At 60.8% G+C, this 24,343-nt stretch overlaps 1 protein-coding gene, 1 long non-coding RNA gene and 2 other non-coding genes across 4 annotated transcripts; 1 reads left to right on the top strand and 3 right to left on the bottom strand.

Moving 5' to 3' along the window:
- Window positions 1–588: 588 nt before the first annotated feature.
- On the top strand, window positions 589–9,037 carry DIPK1B (divergent protein kinase domain 1B). The gene is made up of 5 exons (XM_025981953.2): window positions 589–884; window positions 4,050–4,184; window positions 6,739–6,846; window positions 6,990–7,166; window positions 7,704–9,037. Exons 1-5 carry the CDS (start codon window positions 822–824, stop codon window positions 8,511–8,513), a joined length of 1,293 nt encoding a protein of 430 aa, XP_025837738.1. The 5' UTR covers window positions 589–821; the 3' UTR covers window positions 8,514–9,037.
- Window positions 9,038–10,874: 1,837 nt separating this feature from the next.
- LOC112906950 (uncharacterized) lies at window positions 10,875–13,475 on the bottom strand. The gene is made up of 4 exons (XR_003232650.2): window positions 13,408–13,475; window positions 12,950–12,999; window positions 12,060–12,124; window positions 10,875–11,313 (listed from the first exon to the last, which is right to left on the bottom strand). It is a non-coding gene; the product is annotated as an uncharacterized lncRNA (long non-coding RNA).
- On the bottom strand, window positions 11,821–11,956 carry LOC112906978 (small nucleolar RNA SNORA43). Its single transcript, XR_003232666.1, has one exon. It is a non-coding gene; the product is annotated as a small nucleolar RNA SNORA43 (small nucleolar RNA).
- LOC112906979 (small nucleolar RNA SNORA17) lies at window positions 12,716–12,848 on the bottom strand. The gene has a single exon (XR_003232667.1). It is a non-coding gene; the product is annotated as a small nucleolar RNA SNORA17 (small nucleolar RNA).
- Window positions 13,476–24,343: the final 10,868 nt, after the last annotated feature.

Here is a 24,343-nt window from a genome sequence, read left to right as displayed (position 1 = left end):
CAGCCGCGCCCCCCGCCACCCCACGGCCGCCTGCGAACGCGCACCGAGCACCCAGCCCGGCCCGGGGCGGGGCGCGGCTCCACCGGGACCAGGTACGGGATTTCCGGCTTCCGCCGGTCAAGGGCCGGACCCCGAGGCGCCCCTGCTGCATCGGTTCCCGGGACGCGGGGCAACGACCAGCGCGGGGGCTGCAGGGGCTCCACGCGGGAGGGCGCGGAGGGAGCGGCGGCTGCAGGGCCACGCAGCGACAAATGTGCGCCCCCCGCGCTCCGGGAAACATGGGCGAGACCCGCACCCGCTCACACCGCGCCCGCCGCTCCTCCCGGCCTGGGACCCACACGTGGACCCCCGCTCCTGGTCCCCCCGCCGTGGGGCTCCCGCTGGGCGTCCGCGAGGAGGGCCCCGCAGCCAAAGCCCCCGGGCGCGGCCGGGGCGGGGCCGCGGGCGCCCCCTCCCAAGGCCGCCCCTCCCCCACGCCCGCCGCGCTGCCTCCGCCCCTCCCCTCCTCCTCCCGGAGCCCCTCCCCTCCTCCTCCCCGGGGCCCTCCGCCGCTCCCCTCCCCCGCCCCCCGCCTCCCTCCCGGTGCCCCTCCCCTCCCCCGCCCCTGCCCCTCTCCTGCGCCCCCGCCCCCGCCCCCGCCCCCGCCCGGGCCGGCCGGCAGAGTGCGCCCTCGCGTGGACGTGGACGTGGACGTGGTCGTGGACGCGGGCGCGGGCGCGGGCGCGCGGGGAGGCGGCGGCGGAGGGCAGCCGTTGCGGGCCGGCCCGCGGGGCTGGGGCTGAGGCCGAGCCGAGCCGGGCCCGCGCACGCCGGGGCCCACCATGCGGCGGCTGCGGCGCCTGGCGCACCTGGTGCTCTTCTGTCCCTTCTCCAAGGGCCTGCAGGTAGGCGTCCGTCCCCGGGGTCTGCCGCGGGTCGCGGGGCTCCTACGCTCTGCGCTGCGGGGCGCCGGGGCTGCTGCGGGGCTGCGAGGGCTGGGAGCGGCGCCGATGGGCCGGCGGAGGGGCGGCGGATGCTGCGGGGGGCCGCGGAGGCGGCCCTGCTTCGGGGCCGCCCTCCCCCGCGGCTGGACCCTCCCGCAGGCCCAGAAACCACGCCGTGGCCTGCCGTCTCCTCTTTCCTCATTTGAAAGAGGGAAGGTTTGTGTTTGTGTTATGGAAAACTTGGGACACCTAGAGATGCTTTCCGAAGGACATAACGTCCCCCCCTGGGTCATCTCCCAGCCAGCCGAGTCCAGGGGTGTGCCCTGACCCCACCGTGACCTTGGACATGTCCCTGTCCAGCCTGGGGCCCGCTGTCTGCCCCAGGAGACCCCTCTGAGAAGCCTGTCACTTCTGCTTTGGGTGCTCCTAGGCAGGCCCACCCTGTGACAGAGATGCCCACACTTGGTCTCCCCAGGCTGTCTCAGGGCCCAGCCAATAGGGTCCCTGGAAGGGTGGTGGTGCCCTTGGGCGCCAGCGGCCTGAATGTCCTCAGTTCCCCTGTGGGGAAAAACCTCAGAGCCAGGAAACATTGGGGTTTGGTGTGGGACACCCTCCTTGACCACCTAGGACCTTGGGGTCATCCTGGTCTTGGCCCAGCCCTTGACCATGTGGGAGCTGAGGTGTCCCAAGGCCCACCCCTAGGCCAGGAAGTCCGGTGTGTACTGCCCCCTCCAGGGGCCTTGACTGGGTTGCTGCAGGGATGGGGGGAGGGGGGAGAGCTTGACCTAGGACCCAGGATGCCCTGGTTCCCTTTGCCCTGCAGAGGCCCCACCCACTTGCTGTTATCAGGTCCCATTCAGAGCCTCAGTTTCCCTCCTGGGCTGGAGGTGAGGTTGGTGCCATCGTGCTGGCCCGAGGCTAATGTGGCTGTGACTGACCTGGTCAGTGGCTGCATCAGGAACCGGGGCCAGGTGGTCCTGGGGAGCAGTTGCATGGGACGCTCCTGAGGACGAGGGACTCCCTGGGGGATCCCTCACTGGGGGAGCCAGGCCCCCGGCCGGGGGAGAGGCAGGCAGGGGCTGCTCTTGGAGGAAGTAGGTATCTAAGATCAGGATATTGGGTCAGTGGGAGCCTGCCAATGGGGACTGTGTCCTGGGAGAGCCTCAGGGGGTCTGGCTGGGGTGTGGCTAGTGTGTGTGGGAGGGCCCACTGCCACTTTGTGAGCCCCCAGTCCAGCTCTGCTCCAGCCTGCCCTCCTCTTGGCTGGGAGCCCCCAACCCCCTGGGGCCAGTCTCAGGGCCCCCTCAGGGCCAAAAGCCACACACACACACACACACACACACACACACACACACACACGGGCCGCCACCTTGCAGAGCATTGTTCTGCCCACTGGAAGTCTTCTGACCTTGTCCTGCAGAAACAACACCCCTAGCTCCCCAGCCCCCCACCCACTGTTTCTCTGCTTTCCTGTTTTTCATTTTGAACAAATCTGACGGAAGCAGATGTGGTGGCCGGGACAAGTGGGCCCTAGGCCCAGCCTCTTGGCCTGCACAGGGCACCTCAGCCTACTGCTCCTTGGCCACTGAGGCTCCAGGCATGCCCTGCGGCTCTTGGGGTCCTCCTGCCGCAGCCCCCCCCCCCCCGAGGGGCTCAGTGCGAATGGGTGCCATGGAAGCAGGAGGTGAGGCCCCTGCCTCTCCTGAAGGAATGTGAAAATGGCCATAGCCCCCGTGCTGGGCCCAGAGGCCCCTACCTACCCTGTGTTCACCAGAGAGCTGGTGGCCCCATCTCTCAGAGCCAGCCAGGACCCAGAACTAGCAGGCCCAGCGCTGTGGCCCAGTGGGGCACATAGGAGTTGGTCGGGTAGCTGGGGCACATAGCGCCCCCCCCCCATGCGGGTAGGGGCCTCCTGCTTTCTGGCGCTGGGGTCCAGCCACCTTGACCGGAACACTGGTGACCCTGTGCCCTCAGCTGGCTGCTCCTGGACAGCAGTCCAGGTGGCCTGTGGTTTGCCAGGGTGGCTCGGGGGCAGGGTGGGAAGGGAGAGGGTGCCCCTGGAACCCGGGTTTGGGAGCTGGGTGGGAGGCCACACCCTCAGTGCACCTGCTGCAGGTGGGTCTGGGCCCCTGGCCCCTGTGACTCTGCTCATCGGCTGGGGAACCTGGCGGAGGGCTGAGCCTGCAGAGACGCCGTCCCAGCCCACCACAGACATGGGGGCAGTGCTCTGGCAGTGGGGCTGGGGCTTGTCTCATTTATTCTTTGTTGCGGGAAAATACACATAACTTAAAATTTACTGTCTCAGGGGCGTCAGCACACTCACACTGTCATGTATGTTCCCTCTGTCCATGTTCTATTTCCCAGACTGGACTCTGTCCCTGTGACACACACCACCCCCCCACCCCCGTGTCTGTGAGTCTGACTCCTCAGGAGCCTCCTGGGAGCGAGTCCTTCAGGGCTGGTCCCCCTGCGCCAGGTTCACCTTCCTCGGCACTGTGTCCCCCAGGTCCATCTGCATTGTGGCAGGTGCCGGGATTTCTTCCTCTTAAACAGTGAATGATTTTCCGTGCTGTGGATGGACCCTGTTCATCTGCCAGTGGTCCCTTGGGTTGGCCCTTCTTTGGCTCTGGGGACAATGCCCATGGGGGTACAGTCCTGTATGGGCAGCAGGGCTGCTGAGGCCTGCCCTCCACACCAGCGGCCTCCACACCTCTACCTGGGTCCCCGACACTGGCCCTGCATCAGCGAGGACTCCCCACCTGTCGGAGGACAGCGTGCACAGGGTGGTGGGAGGTGGTGGTGATGTTCCAGCTTGACCTTGTGCAGAGGTTAAAGGTCATCATGAAATGAGAGCAAGATGGGAGAAAAATCTCTGAAAAATACTTTTACTCATCGAAATAGAGTTGCCAATCCTGTGTCCTCCTTACTTTTGAGGTTTATTTTTGCCTGTGCCGAGATGTAAGTCTGGGAGGACCAGGCACCTGCCCCCACCCCAGAGTGGGCGCATGGAGGGTGGAGGGTGATGGAGCGGAGCAGGGTGTTGGGCCCTGGGAGAGGAAGGCTGGGAAGGCCGGGGGACCCACGCACCCCGGGTTTGGTGCATCCTCACAGGCCTCTCTCCTGCAGGGCCGGCTCCCGGGCCTCAGGGTCAAGTACGTCTTCCTGGTCTGGCTGGGCATCTTCGTGGGCAGCTGGATGGTGTATGTGCACTACTCGTCTTACGCGGAGCTCTGCCGTGGGCGTGTGTGTCAGGTGGTCATCGTAAGTGTCGCCGGGGGCTGGCCTTGGGCTGACGCGGAGCAGTGAGCCCCGGGCCTCTTTCCCACCTGGTGCTGGCCACTCAGAGGTGGCCCTGGATCCTCAGAGGCGCCAGCGTGGTGGACTTTTGAGATGGATCTGATGGCACTGGGTGTGGGAGAGGCTAGGGAGTGGCAGGGAGGCAGGGGGACAGTGGGGAGGCCGCTGTGGGTGGGAAGGAGGGTGTGAGCTGGTGGCTGGAACGTTCCAAGATGCCTGGGGGGAGGACTTTTAGCAGGTAGACCGTTAGTGGCCTTGAGCGCCCCTCCCAGAGTTAGGGATCAGATGCAGTGCCAGAGTCCCAGCCTGTGGCCTCAGAGCAGGCCACTCATGAGTGCATGCAAGTCCATGGGTGTGCATGTGGGAGAGTGGGTGCGATGAACCCAAGTGCTCATACACGTGAAGGCACATGGGCTCACGTTTGCACCCCTGGTGGCCACACTGACTCGGGCTGAGGGGACAGGACCACAGTGGCCCTGGGGTCCCCAGCAAGCCCCAGACTCCTCTGACCCAGCTCTGCACCCTGCCTGGCCTCCCCAGCGAGCTGAGGGCCTAGGCTCTGCTGCCCCAGGACAGGCCTCCCCTGTAGGGGAGGATATGGGATAGGGCGCAGATAGCCGCCCTATCTACGTCACCGCAGCCTGGAGCTGCTCCCCACCGTAAACTGAAGGGGGCCCCATGTCCCAGCTCGGCAGGCCTGCTCTGGCCAAGTTTGGTGGGGTTAGAATGGGGGCCTGGGGAACCCCGTGACAGGATTTGCAAGAGGCCGAGAGGGGTCTAGTCCCAACTGTTGGCTGCATACCTCCCTGGGGCCCAGTTAGCACCCAGTGCCCAGGATGCAGGACCCACACTGGGGGAGAGGCCTCTCTGCCTCCCCCATGATGGTGGCCTCCAGGGGCCAGGCCTGAGCTGGGCACTGGAACTCAGCTCTGCCCTCAATGTCCTGGGGTCTGGGGGTCGTGTAGGGCAGACGGGGGCATCTGGCAGGGGAGGCCCTGCTGTGTGGACTGCTCAGGGTGAGGGTGGTGCTGGGGCAGCCAAGGGCCCTGAGAGGTGGGTGAGGGTTGTAGTGAGCTCTGGGGCTGGGGTGCACTGCAGGTGTGAGGGCAGCAGCGGGGGGTGGGGGGGCGCTTAGGGATGCAGGGAGCAGCCGCTGGAGACTCAGCAGGGGATTCTGAGACCCACGAAACTGTTGGCTAAGGATGTCTCCCTGGGTTGCCCCTGGGCTGTGGGGGCACCCTCCCCTTTCCTGAGGAGATCTGCCTGCCTCGTGGGGGGTTCCACAGCGTGTCCAAAAGCAACCAGGGTCATGGGGCAGGTTCTTGCGGGCTCTGAGGCTTTGGCAGGTATGTAGCCTCCTGTAGATGGGGAACAGGCTGGGAGGCAGGGCCCTGTGCCCCCAGCCTGATGGGCTGGAAGTGCCCTGAGGCCACGGGGCAGTCTGCCCCCTCAGCCCCCAGGGAGCCTCTCCCCAGCCTGGAGGTCAGTGTGGCCAAGAGGCTCCTTCCCTGGCCCTGGGGGGGGGAGGGTTGCTGGGCACAAGCGTTTTCCTGGCTGCCTACCCAGAAGGCCCTGTGCTGCTGGGGCCCAGAGCCCACTGCTGGCAGGGGGATGACTTTTCCCCGTGCTTCCTTTACCATCTGGGTGAGCAGCCAGCGATTGCATGACACCACAGCTGACGCCTCCTTCTCAGGCCTCTGGTTCTGTCCCGGGCCTGCCCTCCATCCTCCCCACACTGCAGTGGCACCCGGCTCTGCGTCCTCCCGTCCTCCTCGTCCTCCCCACTCCTCCCTGGGCTCGCTTCCCTCTCCTTCCTCCCAGCCAGGCTCTGTGAGGGCCGGATTCCATGGCAACGGTGATGCACTTCCAGGAATGCACCCCACCAGCTCCAAGCTGCAGATGCTGGACTCCCATCCCCCCCAGGGTGCCCCCACCTTCCTGCTTGGGTCAGTCCAGACCTGCAGGGCAGCCACAGCAGAGCCCAGCTGGTTCTGGCTGCAAGCAGCTCCCACTCACAGGGCATCTAGCTAATGAGGTGGCCTGGGGGGCGGGCGGGCAGCTTGTATGAGGGACAGCCCCAGGCCCAGAACCTGGGGGTAGGGGGAGGCCCAGAACCTGGGGGTGGGGGGAGCCCCATCACAGACCCTGCTAGTAGCCCCCTCCCATCACCCTGGGGCAGGGGCAGGGCCCCATCATGTCCAGCTCTGCTGCTCCCACTTCCTGCCACAGGGGAGAGCCCACCTTGAGGGACGGTGGGGATGGGTGGTAAGAGTGGCTGTGACTCTGCGAGGGGCTGGCAAACAAAGCCTCCTGCCAGCAGGGTGAGGTGCCCAGGCCCTCCGCGTGGCTCAGGTGTGGCCACAGAGAGCTGAGCCAAGTGGAGCAGCTGAAGAACCAGGGGCAGCTGGCATGTGTGATGGGGTCACAACTTGCCCCGCACCCCAGAGGACTCAGAGCCAGCCAGGGGAGGGGCCCCTCCTCCTCAGGCGACGTCCTGGTGTCTTCCTCCCATCCCCAGTGTGACCAGTACCGCAAGGGCATCATCTCTGGCTCCATCTGCCAGGACCTGTGCAACCTGCACAAGGTGGAGTGGAGGACGTGCCTGTCGTCCGTCCCGGGCCAGCAGGTAAGCCCAGCAGGCTCTGGCCGGGCTCAGCCCCGGGGCCCTGCTGGGAGGCCCTCCTGCCCTTTGCCTGGGGGCCCGGGGCTCAGACACAAGGTGCAGCGGGAGGGGACGTCTGCTCGGAGGACTCCTGTGGCCCCATCCAGGTGTACAGCGGGCTGTGGCAGGGCAAGGAGGTGACCATTAAGTGTGGCATCGAGGAGGGCCTGGACCCCAAGGCCAGGTCAGACCCGGCCCCCCGGCAGGAGCTGGTGCTGTTCGACAAGCCCACTCGGGGCACCTCGATTAAGGAGTTCCGAGAGATGACCCTCAGCTTCCTCAAGGTCAGTAGGCTCCTGGGGGCTATGTGGAGTTCAGGGCAGGGGGAGTCAGAGCCCCCAGCCAGGCGTGTGGCTGGACCCCAGCTCCGGGCAGACCCTTGCTCAGGGGAGCACCTATTGGGTACAGAGGGCCCCCCTCCGCCCAGGGGGCATCTGTGTGGGGAGAACACAGGAGACAGGGATTGGCGGGAGCACCTTCACCTCTGTGCTCCCCAGCTCCAAATCTCGGTGCAGATGCCGGGACCCAGAGCCCCGGGAGCAGCTCCTGGAGAAGTGAGGGGGCACCAGTGCTCGGCAAGGGCTTCCAGGAGACGGCAAGGGTAGCTTTGCACAGCCCTGAGTTGTCCCCTCCCTCTATGTACCGGGAGGTGGGCTCTCCCCAGCTGGCAGATGTGCTGGGAATCATGGGTGCCTCCCCTTCAATGATCATCCCAGGGTCTGAGCCAGCTCCGTCAGGGAGGGCGTCCTGCTACCTTAGAGACCTGCCACCAGGTCAAGCCCGCTGGCCCTCATTTGGGCTCCTTTTGTTCTCAATGCTAGGCGACCCTGGGAGACCTGCCGTCCCTGCCTGCACTGGTCGGCCAGGTGCTGCTCATGGCCGACTTCAACAAGGACAGCCGGGTGTCCCTGGCCGAGGCCAAGTCGGTATGGGCCCTGCTGCAGCGGAATGAGTTCCTGCTACTACTGTCCCTCCAGGAGGAGCACGCATCCAGGCTGCTGGGTTCCTGTGGGGACCTCTATGTCACCGAGGGGGTACCACATGGCTCCTGGCATGGGGCTGCCCTGCCGCCCCTGCTGCGCACGCTGCTACCGCCTGCCCTGCACTCAGCCCTGCAGCGGTGGCTGGGGCCCGCATGGCCATGGAGGGCCAAAGTCGCCATCGGCCTGCTGGAGTTCGTGGAGGAGCTCTTCCATGGCGCCTACGGGACCTTCTACATGTGTGAGACCACACTGGCCAACGTGGGCTACACGGCCCAGTATGACTTCAGGATGGCTGACCTGCAGCAGGTGGCCCCTGAGGCGGCCGTGCGCCGCTTCCTGCAGGGCCGCCGCTGTGAGCACAGCAGGGACTGCACTTACGGCCGGGACTGCCGGGCCCCCTGCGACAAGCTCATGAGACAGTGCAAGGACGACCTCATCCAGCCCAACCTGGCCAAGGTGTGTGAGCTGCTGCGGGACTACCTGCTGCCCGGCGCCCCTGCCGACCTGCGCCAGGAGCTGGGCAAGCAGCTGCGCACCTGCACCACGCTCAGCGGGCTGGCCAGCCAGGTGGAGGCGCACCACTCTCTGGTGCTGAGCCACCTGAAGACCTTGCTCTGGAAAGAGATCTCCAACACCAAGTACTCCTGATGGACGAGGACCCCCACCCCTGGGGCCGCCTGCTCCAACCCCAAGTACTCCTGATGGATGAGGACCAACACCCTGCTCCTCCCCATCCCAGGGGGCCACGTGCTCCAACCTCAAGTACTCCTGATGGACAAGCGCCCCCATCCTGCTCATCTCACTCCCAGGGGGCTGCCTGGGCCCTGGAGAGCCACCCTTGCTCTTGGTGCCCCTGTCTTCACTCTGCCTTCCAGCCAAGGACAGGAACACAGGAGCTGAAGGCCTGGCCTGCTCCAGCATCCCCTGAGGCAGTTCCTGTGACCCTCCTGCAACAAGCCAGGGAAGCCCTGTGTAGTCCCCCCTCACCCTCGTTCCCCAGCTTCAGATGCCAAGAACCCTGACAGAGGGCCTGCAGAGCTGGACCAGGAGAGGCTGGAAGGGGATGGGGGCAGGAGGGAGCACGTGGAGCCTGACCAAAGGGCTGGCTGAAGGGCTCCCCCTGGGCTTTGTTACTTTGAAGAACATGTAAATAAACAGCTGTTCTGAGGCCAGAGTTCTCTCATGCCACGTTGGGTCCCTGGCTTGACACCCACCATCCATGGCCTACAGGGCTCAAACGTGGGAGCTGCCCTCACCCAAGCTGGATGGAATTCAGCACAGTCCTTTGGGTCAGTTCACTGGAGAAGCGTCAGCAGGCATCCCATACGGTCTCTCCTTGAGCCCCATTCTGGGGGGCAGGAGGGGAGTGATGGGATGCCAGACACTGAAATGTCCCATTCCTGCTGAAGACCAGCCCCCATGCCTGGTAGTGGCAGGGTTCACGAGGAAGGTAGCAGATGGAGGCAGCTGTAGGTGAATAAGACCCAGGTGTCCTGGTAATAAGAGGCAGGGCCGGCTCACTTTACAGAACCCCCTCCTGCAGGCCAGCTGCACACAACACAGCCTCAGCGTGAGCAGACTTCAGGGAAAGACTAGATGGAAACCCCATTATCCAGGAAAGAGTCAAGCATTTGCCCTCCCCCTGCACCAGGGGAAGCTGCAGGAGCCCGATGCCCTTTTCCTTGGCAGGTGCCCTGCATTGAGGATGTGCAGGCTGTGACCTGCTGGGTGAAGGGGGCACAAGGCACCCCCATGGGGTCAACAGGTGGCTCCCTCTGTTTCCATTCTGCAAAGTGGAAACCCTGGAATCGTTTTGATGAAAGGTAATGTTTCTAAACCTCCACAAAGTAGTCACAGGTCTTATTACTTCTCCATCCCAGATCTGGGGAGGCTCGGGGACCTGGGGGAGGAACAGTGTCCCCATCCTGGGCCATGGGGGAGGGAGGAGCAGAGGCCACTGATTTTTGCAGGCTTAACTCAAAGTGGTTCTTTAAAAACGCCTGGGAAAGGCAACATGGGAACCTGGAGTGGACACTCTGTGCATGTACTTCCCTGAATGTCATAGACTTGGGACCAGAGGGGCTTTCCTACCCGCACCCACAGGTGCATGCATGGACATGCACACACATGGTGTCCTGTTAGGGCCTCAGCTAATCAGTGCAAGGAAAAGCCAAGTTAAGACAATTTTTTTTACTTTTTTAAATTTTTATTTATTTATGATAGTCACAGAGAGAGAGAGAGAGGCAGAGACACAGGCAAAGGGAGAACCAGGCTCCATGCAGGGAGCCCGGCGTGGGATTCGATCCGGGGTCTCCAGGATCGCGCCCTGGGCCAAAGGCAGGCGCCAAACCGCTGCGCCACCCAGGGATCCCAAGTTAAGACAATTTATTCAAGACCAAGTTTTCAAGTTTTGCCAAGAGAAACACTTTTATTGAAAAAATCATTCAACCCTTCAGCTTACCTTAAAACTCATCCTACATACATCTTTTTCTCCAACTAGATTTTTCTTCCTTGTGGGGTAGGGGAGGAATAATCCAAATATAGCACAAAAAAGTTTAGAATTGGGGCTCCTGGGACGCCTGGGTGGCTCATTGGTTGGGCACCTGCCTTCGGCCTAGGGCGTGATCCTGGAGTCCTGGGATCGAGTTCCGCATTGGGTTCTGCATGGAGCCTGCTTCTCCCTTTGCCTATGTCTCTGCTTCTGTGTCTCTCTGTGCCTCTCATTAACAAATAAATAAAATCATAAAAAAAAAAGAATTGGGGCTCCTGGGTGGCTCAGTCGGTGGAGCGTCCAACTCTTGGTCTTAGCTCAGGTCTTGTTGTCAGGGTCACGGATCAAGCCCTGTGTCAGGCTCCCCACAGGCTGTGGACTCTGCTTCAGATGTTCCCTCCCTCTGTCCCCCAGCCCCACCCAGCTTGTGCTCTGCTTGTGAAGATCTTACTTCCCCCTTGAACACAATGGCTGGATTAAGAACCAGGACCCTGCAGGGAAGATCCTCCTCATCCTCAGCCCCCAACACAAGGTGCACACAGGGCACATGAAGGCCTGGCACCTCCAAGCTGGGGTGTGCCCAGTCCCTGAGGCAACTCATCTGAGAGCACCCCACACTGGCCACTGGGGGGTGCCTCTGCAAACCATCACTGCCTCAGAAGCAAAGGCACAGACGCCCCATTTGTCTGGACCCCTTCCCTAAGCCTTAGCCTGCCTGGATTTCCTGGAGTCCGAACAGTCTCTACTAAGCCCTTCTCTTAAGGGTTCCTGCTGCGTGGGCCCCAACAGAGCCATCTCATGGGGGCAAACCAGCTGAGCACACTCAACTGCTTTTCAACGCTTTGCAAAAATGCCTTAAAAAAAAAAAAAAGCAAAACATATTACTCTTATTCACCTGAAATCAGTGGGTCTCTCAGCCCCAGTCTTGCGTACTCATCCTGGTGTTGGGCTCTCCACCTGCAAGGAGGCAGGACAGTCCCTGTCACATCCCTCCACTCACCGGTGTCCTGGTTTGGACCATGGCTTACTGGGCTCCACACAGGCCTGACCTTTACAAAGCCAGGTGCAGCCCTCTGGCCTCCCTCCCATCCCCAGCCTGATGAGACATCCTCTCCTCTCAAAGGGTCCTTAAAGCAGGGGTCTGGAGGCACAGGGAGGGACAACAGGCCACTCATAGCAGCTCTCAGCCAGGGATGCACAACACACTTGCCCAAGGACTTCCAGAAAGCCCTCTGCAGACAGACCTACAGAGGGACTGTTTTCAGGAAAGAGACCTCCTCCCGGTCAATCCCATTGTGCCAAAAGCTCATATACATGCATGGTGCACTCAATTCCCATAAAAGGTCTCTTTACAGACAAATCAGAAAAAGCGTTTGGTGCCAGGCTCCACATTCCCAGGCAGAAGCCCAGGGTAGGTGTGCCTGCCGAGTGCACGTAGAAGCAACCGCGACCATGGCAGCTGAGGCATGTTCGGCTACAAACCATTCTTAGTGCCCACTGTTCTGAGCACTGAGCGTAGAAATAGCCACTTCCTCTTTGCCCTGACATCCCAGGTGCAGCAAAGCAGCTGTATCTGTGGTGCTAGTAGGTCCAGCACCTGCAGGGCAGCCAGTCCCTCCCACCTTCCCACCTGGCTTCCCACCTGGCCAGGCCCAGGAATATGGCCTCCCCCCAGGGGGAGCTAGCCTCATTTCTCCTCTTACCTTCTTCTGGATGGTGCTGGTCATTTATTCTGGCCCCCTACACAGGCTAGCTATCACCTTCCTTCCTGTAACAGTAACAAAAATGCTTAGCCCCAAATCAGAGTAGAATACAAGCTGGCTGTCATTGTTATTGTTAACCCAACCAGGGGCCAGTAAACCACCTCTGCAGGATTCTGAAGAACCTGACCGGGTGGCCAGGCAGGTGGCAGAAGTTAACTATGAATAGCGTCCTTTACCCTTTTCTGCCATCACCTTGCAGAGCCCTGGCAGACAGCCCAAAGTGGAGGTCATGGACCTGGACAGCCAGCGCTGGCACCTGGAAGTATCTGTGTCTGATGCACCTGGGATGGCTTTTCTTAGGGACTCCCACACCCTCTCAACCTGAACTTCTTTAATCTGAATTAATTTGAACTTTACTGGATTGTTAGGTTGTGGTGTTCACTTAACTTAACCCCAAGAAGAAAATCTCCGGCGCCATCGTTTGTTTCATCCACTGTGACAAATACGTATAACTGAGATGTTCGGCAAGTCAGACCACCTGAACTCTGAGGGACCCACGTCTCCATCGGAGGCTACCCAAGAACTAGGACAATCCAAGGGCTTTTACACGGTGGCCTGAGGCTGCCAGCAAACAGGCACCGCCAGATGCACTGTCAAGTGTCAGACTATTAATCATCCAGACGTTCACCAGCTGAACACTGGGCGTAGATAAGCCTCTCTTCTTTCTGCCACCCAATGACACAAATGTGACACAGATGCAGCCACACCTGCAACGCCTCTGGGGGCAGTGGAGACGAAGGACCACCTACCTACCCCATTTCAGGAGACGGCACAGAAAGCGCTGAAGTTGCAAACAACAGTTAGTTGTTGACGCTAACCTGTCAACTCACCCGAGATCCCAGGGCGCTCTTCCAGGCCGGGTTTCCAGCAGGAAAGCTCCCTAGAGGAAAAAAAGAAACGAACCCTTTTCAGAAATCCGACACGTGCGCAAAGGAGCTCTGCACCCACACGGCTCTGCTGCGTTTGCAACCCCAAGATCCTGCCACCTGGGCCGTGTATTCCCAGAATACACCGGGCCGTTCACCTCCCACCGCCAACCCGGCTTGAGCGCGCGCAACACCGGGGTTAGGGGCGGGGGTCCCGCCTGACGTGCCAGCCGCTGGGGCCGGTGCACACACTCCAGCCGGCAGCGCTGGCACCTCTGCGGCAGGCGGCCCGGCCAGGGAGGGACCCAGGCACCGCGGCACGCGGACGCCGCCCTACGTTTGGCCATAACGCACTAAATAACGACCGGGCCGCCTTTCCAAACAAAAGTACAACAACTCCTCACCCCCGAGCGCGGACTTACGGAAAGCCGGGACCTGCGCACCTAACCTCGTCCGGCGAGCCGCCCCGCCGCCCCGAGAAAGGACGCACACCCACACGTCGCGCCTTTTATAGCGCGTACGGCGGCCCGCGAGGGTCAGACGACACCGCCCCGAGCCCCCCGCTGCAGCGCCCTCTAGCGGGCCCTCCCGGTGTTGACGCGGCAGGCCCCGCAGGCCCTGCAGGTGGCGTCGGGGGCGGGAGCGAGGACCTCTCCCACGCCGGGGCAGCCCGGCCCCGCAGGCTGGGCTCCTCCTCCCCGAGAGCGGGACGTGGCAAAATGGAAATCGCAGTGACCCTACATCCGTAAGCGGCCGAACGGCCCGAGCCAGTCTACGCAAGGTACACTGAACAGCGCCAGGCACGCCAGCGCTCGACCCTGCCTCCCCAGGTTCCCGCCCTGCACCCCCCCCGCCCCCCCCGAGCGTCCTTGAAGCGGGCGCCATCTCCTTACTCCTGGCAGCAGGGCGTCTGGCTATGGGATCTCCGAGTGCAGCGCCCGAAGCCCCTCGGGAAGACCCCTGCAGGGTCTTGGCCCTCACCCACCCAGGACAGGTCTCCCGCTGACGCGAGGATCACCTTCACCGGCCAGCCCCTGGGGCAGGGTCTGGGAGGACCCGCCTAGATTCGTTAGCCCCCTGCTGCTTCCCACCAGCTAACCCGTTACCTGCTCACTTGGGCAGGTGGGGGTGACGTCATGCATCAGCCTTATCTTGTAAGCTCCGGCTGCGGGGGGGCTTCCATGAAGAGCTCCACAGCATTCTCAGTGATGAGCATCTTTGCCCTAGGGGCAAAGTGGGGCGTCCCGAGGTACACCCACACCTGCCTCCCTCTGCAGTCTAGCTGTTGGGGCTGAAGGCTCTGCTGCCTGTGACCTTTCCCTGCAGTACTGGGCAGTACTGGGCAGGTGGGCTGCTCTCCCCTTGCAGATGCACTGCACACTGGAGGAGCAATAGTAGTCTGGCTTCCCTGGGACAGGCCAGGCTGGTTTGAGGAAGGAAGGACACCCACCCCCATCTACCTAACAACTTGGAGGAAGCAAAATCCCAGCGGAAACAGCTAGACCTTTGCAGACCTAGTGCTGAAAAAAAAAAAAAAAAGAGGACTTTCCTACACTCTAGTGGGACTCCCTGGCCCGGCCATGGCATAGTGGGGCCCCCTGAATCCAGTGCTGCGCCACCCTGGCCTTGTGCCTGAATGTCACACTCTGGTCTTCAAAGCAGCTGGCCACATAGTTGGACTAGGTAATGATGGCATGGACAGTGGGAGGCAGGTGCTCATTGCTCTTCTTGACCTGCTGGGACCGCATGTAGCCCAGGCAGCTGTAGGGCACCACCTTCTGGAACAGGTCCTGTGGGTCAGGGCGAGTGTCCCCAGGCCCTGCCACACCTCAGGGCTCAGCATCCGCAGCCTCCCAGTTTCAGGGAGGGTCCCTGGTCAGAACTCCAGCTCAGGAAGCTGAGGATGTGACCCAAGCTTATGGGAATCCCTGGGTTTGCTCTCGCCCACCGAGAAAACCCAGCACAGGATGGCCAGGCCCCCAGACTGAAAGAAATGGAAATAACATCTCACTTCCTCCAAGCACCAGAAGGCAGCTCACACCTGCTCACCTGGAGGGGGCATCGTCCACCCATCTTCACAGGCCCTTTGCTCCATGCCCCTGCGCAGCTGCACCCTTCCTATGGCCACAAAACATAGCATCGTTTTTCTCACCCATAGAGTCTGGTGCACATCAGTGGTCTAATAAGTGCTGTGGCTGCAGAGCCTCTTGGGCAAATGGGGCTGGTGACCAGCGCTGGCCCCATAGGGTTTCCTTCACCAGAGTCCCTCCCCGGGAGCTCCCATCTCTGACACATATTCCCCGTGTCCTCCCCTCCCCTTGCTCGTGCGTGTGTTGGTCTCTGTCCCTGTGGACCCCATGGACGTGAAGCAGTGTTTGCACAGAAGTTTGTGAAAACTTTCTCTGGCCTTGGGTTGTGACAATGCTTCTGCCCTCTGTGGAGTGTCTTCCAGCTTTCTGCATTTCCCTTGTGTCTGTGTTGGCCACAGGGAGAACCCACCGTTTCCTGCCTGGGGTCTGGCAGAAAGATGGGGTCTCGACCACTAGAGTGTGCCCATATTTACTTAAGGGGCCTCTGTTATGACACCTCCTCTTTCATCCATCATGGATTTCAATACTGAATAAAGGAAATTCTGTGTTAAATAAACACACACAAATGGATCCCTTTGAAATATGTGAGCAGACACAAAGGCACCTACTGTGGGATTCCACTCACAGGAAACATCCAAAACACGTAATGGGACAGAGAGAGAGAGAGAGCAACTTAGGGATTTCCAGAGCCTGGGCTGGGGGAGAAATGGGTTGGGAAGGCTTCTGGGTCAGGGTGTCCTTTGGGGACTGAGATGTTCTACAGCAAAGTTCTGTGATGTGGTGGCACAGTTGTGGGAACACACTTCATACTTATGATTTGTTCAATTGAAAAGAAGTAATTTTATTTAAAAGAAATAGTATATGCCACACAGAATGTGTAAAGATAGAAAGACAGTGAACAGATACCAGAAAGAAAGACCACAGGGGGAGGGGATGACATGTGGGCAGTGGGTCAGGGTCAGGTGATGGACTGAAGGGTGATTGTACAAGGAGGTCTCCTCGAAGGGCTGTGGGCTCCAGGTGTGTCTCTGGGAGCCCTGCAGGAACAGGAGGAGGGGCAGGGGCAGGAGTAGGGTCCCTGTCAAGACCAGGGGCAGGGGCAGGATACATGTCAGGACCAGGGGCAGAAGCAAAGTCATTGTCAGGAGGAGGCGCAAGGCCAGGAGTTGGGACAAGGGCCAGCCCTGGAGCAGGAGCAATAACAGGTCCAGGGGCAGTGTCAGGAGCAGGACCAGGAGCAAGGTCATTGTCAGGAGCAGGAACAGGGTCAGTGTCAGTACCAGGGGCACAGGTAGGAGCAGGAGCAGGAGTAGGGGCAGGGTCAGTGTGGGGAGCAAGGTCAAGAGCAGGGGTAGAAGCAGGTTCATTATCAGGAGCAGAGGCAGAAGAACAGTCAGTGTCACAAACAGGGGCAGGGTCAGGAGATGGGGAAGGAGCAAGGTCATTGTCGGGAGCGGGGGTATTAGCAGAGGCAGTGTCAGGAACAGGGACAGGAGCAGGGACATGAGCCAGGTTAGGGTCAGGAGTACAAGCAGGAGCAAGTTCAGTGTCAGGAGCAGAGTCAAAAGGAAAGTCAGTGTCAGGAGCAGGAGCACCAGCAGGGGCAGCAGCAGGAGCAGGTGCAGGACTAAGGTCATTTTCAAGATCAGGAGCAGGGACAGGATCAGGACCAAATTCAGTGTTTAGAGCAGGGGCAGGCACAGCGGCAGAAGCAAGGTCATCATCAGGGGCAGAGGTAAGTGCAGGGTCAGGAGCAGAGGCAGGAGCAGGATCATGGTCACAATCAGGGGAAGGATCAGGAGCAGGTGAAGGGACAGGGTCAGTGTTAGAAGCAGGAGTAGATTCAGGACAAGAAGCAGTAGCGGGTGTTGGAGCAGGAACAGGAGCAGCAGCTGGGTCAGGAGCAGTTTCCCGAGCAGGGGCAGGATCACTGGCAGCCGCTGGGGCAGGAGCAGGGGCAGGAGCAGGAGGTGGTGTGGTGTGGGGGCAAGGAACACTGGTAGTGGCTGAGGCAAGGGCAGCAGCAGGGTCAGGAGCTGGAGCAGAGTCAGGAGCTGGAACAGAGTCAGGAGCTGGAGCAGGGTCAGGAGCAGGGTCAGGGTCAGGAGCTAGAGCAGGGTCAGGAGCTGGAGCAGGGTCAGTCAGGAGCTGGAGAAGGGCCTGGGGCAGGAGAAGATGCCAACTCCCCCTGCTTGGGATACAGCTCCTCTTCCTCGTGTGGCTGCTCTCCAAGCACCCCTGTCAGGTCACCTTCTGGCTCCAGGGCCCCTGCAGGAGTCTCTGTGGACACCCCCTCCCCCCCCAGAGCTGCGGATGCAGGAACAGCCTCTGCAGGGGGCCCTCCGGCTGCAGGGGGACCATCCTTGGGCTCTGCAGGGGTGCGGGCTCCCACCCCTGCTCCTGGCTGCTCTATATCTGTGGCTGGGGCCGTGGGAGAGGGCTCTGAGGGTTCCCCTTGTGAGAGGAGAGAGGCCCTCCCACCATGCCTGCCTCTCCATGAGCCCCTGTAGGGACAGACCCAGCTGAGGGCCTCCCAGAGGGGCCGCAGCCAGGAAGGAACACCCTCCCAGGGCATCTCCCTGACGACTGTCCCGCAGCTGGGTGCTCTGAGCCCAGTCTTGGCTCCTGGCCCCACCTCTGGGGTTCTGAGCCTCTGGGGTTCCTCCTTGTGGGGCCCAGCATCCACACCTGCCCAGACACCCCGCCCCAGCTTCTCATACTCGTTCTCTGTGGGCCATGGCTCCTCGGTCCCTGGTCCTAGAGACCCTGCTGCAGCCCCTCCAGCCCGGAGTCTGTGGTGGCCCTGCTGGGCTGCGGGGCACGGCTGCCCCTCTCCAGAGACGTGGGGAGTGTGTCCCCTGGCCTCTCACCTCTGGCCTCTACGGTGCTCTGCAAGGACAGGGACCAGCAGCCACCCGGAGGCCTCACAGCCCCGCCCGGCCCTCCTCCCTGTGGTCCTGCCTACTCCCCCTGCTGCTCCCAGATCACACACAGACCTGGGCGTGCACAGCCCTGCACCCGGGACGCAGCGACCCATACAGGGCCAGGGTCAGCCCTGGGCAGAAAGACACCGCCCCCACACCCCATCCCACCAGCCAGCCTGGACCTGGGGAGTGAACACCACCTGCCCACCAGGTCCTGACCCCTCATCAGCCTGCGCCTCCTCAGGGAGGGCCCACGGGAGGGCCCACCCCACATGAGCCTTCCCCACTCCCACATGCATCCTCTGGGAGGGGACCAGGGCTTCATAGATGGGAACAGAGCGGTATAGGGCTGGGCGGGATGGCCCTGGGGTCCCAGTGTTACCTTTCCACCCTTCCTGCCAAATGGAGCCCTGACGGGACACCTCCCATGAAAGGCACTGCTGGCAGGGCGCGCTGTCCTCAGCCTGTGGCCTCCAGACGTAGAGAAGCAGCAGGAAAACATGCTGTTGGTTTGAGGATCTCCAACCAACTGAGCGGGTAGGGGGCTGTGTCCGAATGCGGGTGCCTGGTTACTCAGATTCCAAATCTCAGGGGACTGTATGGTCAGGGAAGTAAAGTCACTATGGCCTGGGGTCCCCTCACCTGACTTCCTCCTCACACAGAAGCCCCCCCCCCCCCAGGGAGTTCCATGGTGGGGGCCGGAGCAGGATCCAGCTCAAAAGGTGGCTCTGACCAGAGAACTGGCAAGAGAGCTGAGACTGGAGCTACCTCAATCTCTGGGCTGGCACAAGCATCATGTAGGACCAGGCTCCAGCTGCTGGGCAGGTGCCAGAGCTGAATCCACCTCCAGAGTTGATCTAGACCTGGGTCTGCACTTGGATATAACTCTTAAACCCAGGAACAGCCTCCTTCCCAGCCTGTTTTATGGAGGCAAAACTAGGGAGAGCAACAGGCAAGGCTACATGGGGACAATACCTAACAGGGGTGTTCAGACCAAGGCTCCCGCATCCCCTACACCACAGACCCTGCCCGGTTCAGTCCTGAGCTCCCGTTAGGGACATCTGTGTGTCCCACCACCCCAGCAGCTGCTCCCACCTGAGCAGAGACACTTGCCAGGCACCCTATGCCCCTCTGACCTCTGGTCGGGGCAGGCCCACGGGGGTGGGGACAGTGCTTCCTCACTGCTCTGCCCACAGCCTCAGAACAGTGCCTGGAAGGTAATAGCACCTCACATGTTATACTCATGTGACCCCCAGCAGCCCAGGGATGCAGGGGGGTGGGGAGGGTGTCCCCCAGGTGGGAGATCTGGGCATATTCTCCTGTTCATCCATCCACACCTGTGCCCGCACCAGCACCCATGTCTGTCCCTGGGAGATGAGGTGCACCCCAGACCCCCTCCCTGCCCTCGGGGCTACAGCCTGACCTACGGGTCAGCATCTCACCCACAGTCAGCAAGCGAGGGAGAGAGAGCTAGAGCATCTCCAACACCAGACCTTGTATGAGCTGTGGAGCGGAGCCAGCTCTGGCGGGAGCTACGATCTAGAACCATCTGACACCCAGAACTTGCACCAGAGCTAGAGTCGTACTATCTGTGGAGCCAGCTCTAGAGCCTGAGCCAGTGCCATCCACACACGAGAGCCCCTCTGGCTCAAGCACATGGACCAGCTACACGGTTACAAAAACCTCTGACTGGAGCTTCAGAGCGAAGGCCGCCTCCACCCCCACTTCTCCCTCCCATGCGGCCCCAGTGCCAGAGTTAGGGGCAGCCTGAGAACGAGAAGTAATTCTAGCACCAGCTCTAGCCCTGCTCTGGAGGCTGTGGGCTTTTCTTTTGAGAAGCCACATGGACATGCAATTAAGTTGGTGATGTTCTCTCCTCTTGCTGCCTCAACACCACCTCCAGATGGAGACCAGGCCACTGTACCAGGGCTGGTAAACCCCCCAGAGCCCGATGCAGCTGCAGAAGCAGCTACGGAACCAGAGCCCGCTCCAGAGCTAGAGGCGCTTCCATCTCCTGCCGTAGCGCCTTCCTCAGGAGCTCCAGAGCCTGAGCCAAGTGTGCACTGGGGTTGGGAGGCCAGCTGCACCTACAGCCAGCATCTGCCTCAGCCCCACAGGGAGACCTGGAGCAGGCACAGGAGCGCTTGCCACCCGGTGAGCTACAGCAGGTTCTTGTACCAGCAGCAGAGCGAGTGCACCTCCACCTACAAAGCCAGAGCCGCTGTGAGCACCTGCTCTTGGCACCAGCTAAGGACTCGTGTCCACCCTGGCACCTGCCGTAGAGCTAGAGGTGGGCAGGCTACGGATAGAGGGCCTCCAGTGGACACTTGGGCCAGCTCCAGAGCAACAGTCATCTCTCTACTGGTTCCTGCACCAAATCTGGCATCAATGTCAGAGTAAGAGTTAGCTGAGGACTAGTCATTTCTAGAAGCTGCTTGTGCACGACTACCTGTTACAGAACCAGAACCAGCCCCAGCCCCAGCCCCAGCCCCAGCCCCAGCCCCAGCCCCAGCCCCAGCCCCAGCCCCAGCCCCTGCCCCAGCCCCAGCCCCAGCCCCAGCTCCACCCCCAGCCCCAGCTCCACCCCAGCCCCAGTCCCAGCCCCAGCTCCACCCCCAGCCCCAGCCCCAGCCCCTGCCCCAGCCCCAGCCCCAGCCCCAGCTCCACCCCCAGCCCCAGCTCCACCCCAGCCCCAGCCCCAGCCCCAGCCCCAGCCCCAGCCCCTGCCCCAGCCCCAGCCCCAGCCCCAGCTCCACCCCCAGCCCCAGCTCCACCCCAGCCCCAGCCCCAGCCCCAGCTCCACCCCAGCCCCAGTCCCAGCCCCAGCTCCACCCCAGCCCCAGCCCCAGCCCCAGCTCCACCCCCAGCCCCAGCCCCAGCCCCAGCTCCACCCTGAGCCCCAGCCCCAGCCCCAGTCCCAGCCCCAGTCCCAGCCCCAGCCCCAGCTCCAGCTCCACCCCCAGCCCCAGCCCCAGCTCCACCCCCAGCCCCAACCCCAGCCCCAGTCCAGGCCCCAGCCTCAGTTCCAGCCCCAGCCCCAGCCCCAGCCCCAGCCCCAGTCCCAGCTCCAGCTCCAGCTCAGGCACAGGTCCTGAGGCGGGTCCACGGCCAGAGCCAGGGGCATCCCCAGCATCAGCCGCAGCTCCAGCTCCAATGCTAGACCCATCCTTGCCCAGTGCCACGCATCACCTCTCTGGAGAGGGAGCAATGGTTTTTCTTCTACATGTTTCATGATTTCTCTATTTAATCATAAACATTTAGATTCAATAGAAATTAACCTTTCATCCCATCAAGCCGTACCATGGCATCCTGTACTCTGCTCCCCTGTCACTGCCAGCTGGTCCCTGTCGTCTCCATCACCCCAAAGGGACCCTGTACCACGAAGCAGTCATTCCCCAATCTCCTTCCTTACCCCCTGACAAAGACTACTCTGCTCCCAGTTCCGTGCACTTCCCTCACCAGGCCCGCAGCCCCCTACTCAGCACCACTCCACCTCACCTCCCTCAGAACTGAAGATCCAGACAATGTCAATGTGCTCTATGCCATGAACTCTACGACCAGAGTCACTATGTCCTGAGAAGCCAATCTTCACCGAGGGGATGGACAAACCCTGGAGCCAACTCTCTCCTTCCCACCTGAAGCAGAAGGGACCTGAGAGTGCATACAGGAATTTGTAATTGGTCCCCAGAGCTGGCCAGTTCCAGGGTCACCCTCCCCACAGTCTGGCTGGCTGGCTGGGTAGCTAAACCCCTACAGACAGGAGTGACATAGACCAGCCAGGCACCTTTACCTCACCTGCCGGGTCAGATCACCCCCAGGAATAGCATCAGGCTGGGCCCGTCCAGCTGCTGGGCATGATGCCTCACTCCCAACTGGCTGACCTGGCCTTCCGTGGTCCACACAGCCTCGGGTGACCGCTGATCGGGGATCTAAGGAGTTGCTGTCCTTCCCCGAGAGCACTGCCCGTGGGCACAGAGCCCTGCTAGGTCACTCACTGCCCACTCCACTCTTCCCTCAACCTTCCTGCTTATGGGTCCCCAGTCTGTGCCTGTGGGAACCCCAGAGCACCCACAGCCCCAGCTGGCCTGACCACTGCAGAATTCAACCTTCCCTGCATCCTCCAGGCCCTCACACAGCATCCAGGGCCTGGGCCAGGGACAAGGCCAGCTCCCACTCACAAGGCCTGGAGTAGCTCAGGTGGGACCCAGACCTCAGCACTGAGGACACTGCCACTCCATGACCTCCCCTAACTCCAACGTGGAGGAGATCGGCATGAGCTGTGACCCAGAGGTCCCAGATGGCCAGGAAAAGTGGTTGACTGTCCCATTCCTTCTCCCTGACAGCCCTTCCGAGTGCCAGGGATCCCCCCTCACCTGCACAGAAGGGTCCAGGAAATCCCAGCTCCTAAATGGAGCTTCTAGAACCCCTGGAGCTGGACCCCAGCCTGGAATGCCCTGCAGGATCCAGAGAATCTACTGACCATACCAATCCACCACCCCAGTGTCTGCCTCCTCATCATCTCTGATGATTTTTGGCACAACCGTGCCAACACAGCTCCTCCTCCTCCTCTTGAGCCACCACCATGTCCCTGGTGGCCACATGCACCCTGCAAACACTCTGTCCCAGGAGTCTGCAACCACAGCTCCTCTTTGCAGCTCTCCATCCAGCACAGAGGCAACACTGCATTGTCCATGTGACTCCAGTTGGAAACAATGGTAACCTGTACCCCATAGGTGAGGAGTCCCCATGGGGCCTTCCCCTCTCAGTACAGGACTCTTCTGAAAGGCTTCCTGTGAAGGACCTAATAGGACCTCTGGCAGCATGCCCATCCCCAGGCAGAGGGAGGCCTTAGCACCCTGCTCTGCATAGGAGGAGAGTGCGGCAGGACTCACCTAGAGCTTTAACTGGCTCCGAAACAGATTGCAGACTTACAGACAGAGCCGGGTTGGGAGGAGGAGTCAGCTGCACCATGGCTCTAGCTTGAGCCCCAAGCTTACAGCCCTTGCCCACGTTCCAGCAGTTGTCCCACCAGCTCCAGCAGACAGGTGTCCTGGGACAAGCTCCGAGGGAGATAAAGCTCCAGCAGCTGCTCTCACACAAACTGGACAGGAAAACCTCGTACCACATCAAACACGATTGCTAGAAAGAGAGGCATTTTTATCACTGACTCCTGTGAAAGCTCCAGAGATACTTCTCTAGCTTGAGATCTAGAGCTAGAGCCAGCTCAGGTCAGAGTCAGGTCCAGAACTACCTGTGGCACCAGATCCCAGCTGGAGCCTGGCAAGTTCCAGAGCCAACACCAGCTGCACATGATGTTCTAGATCCTACACACAAGTCAGCAGTAGGTCAAGAGCCTCCACCACCAGCATCTCCAGACCTACAGATGCTCCGTCACCAATTCCAGCTTCAGTGCTGCTGCAGCTCTAGAGCTACTACCAGCTCCTTCACCATCGTCAGAGCTAGAGCAGGTGCAAGACCCAGAGCTAGACCCAGCTCCAAATCCAGGTGCAGCATCACCTCCTGACACACAGGCAGATCTGGCACCCACTGCAGACCTAGAGCAACTGGGCCCTGAACTGCAAGACCAAGTCTGGCACCAGCTCCAGAGCTGGTCACCTCCGGGACCAGTGGAGGAGATACAACCAGGGCCAATTCAGATACCAGAGCCTTCCTGTCCGCTCTGGGGAAGGTACTTTTTCTTTTCTTTTGGCTTTTTTTTTCTTTTCGTGATTACATGTGTGTTATATTTCAAAATTTATATAAAAGAAACTTTATCTTTTTAAACATTTCAAAATATTCAATTCACTGATATTACCTACATTTCCCATGCTGTGCAGCATCGCCACTATCCAGTTACAGAACATGTCATCGCCCCAGAGAGATACCTCCCACCCACTAAGCAGTCAGGCACTGGCCATTGCCCACTGCCCCTGCTCCCTGGCAACCACTAATCTGGCGCCTACCCCTCTATGAATTTTCCTATGCGGAGGGCCATACAGTATGTGGTATTTTGCCTCTAGGCTCTGCCACTGGGTATCATGTTTTCCAAGTTCACCCACATGATACCGGGTATGAGCACATCATTCCCGTCATGGCTGAACGAATTCCATTGTGTGAATGTGCCACGTTGTGTTTATCCATTCACCTGTGGATGGATATGGGCATCGTTTGCATTATTCAGGGATTGTGATGAGTGCTGCTATGACTGCCTCTGTGCAGGCTTTTGTTAGGGTGCCTGTATTCAATTCTCTTGGTTAGATAATGAGTGGTATGGGGTCCAATGATGACATTACGGTTAATGTCTGAAGGATATGCCACACCTTAACCATTTTCCATCTCCCCCA

The sequence above is a fragment of the Vulpes vulpes genome, chromosome 2 (genome assembly GCF_048418805.1).
Source record: "Vulpes vulpes isolate BD-2025 chromosome 2, VulVul3, whole genome shotgun sequence".
NCBI classification, from domain to species: Eukaryota; Metazoa; Chordata; class Mammalia; order Carnivora; family Canidae; genus Vulpes; species Vulpes vulpes.
This window is presented reverse-complemented; position numbering and strand designations above follow the sequence as displayed.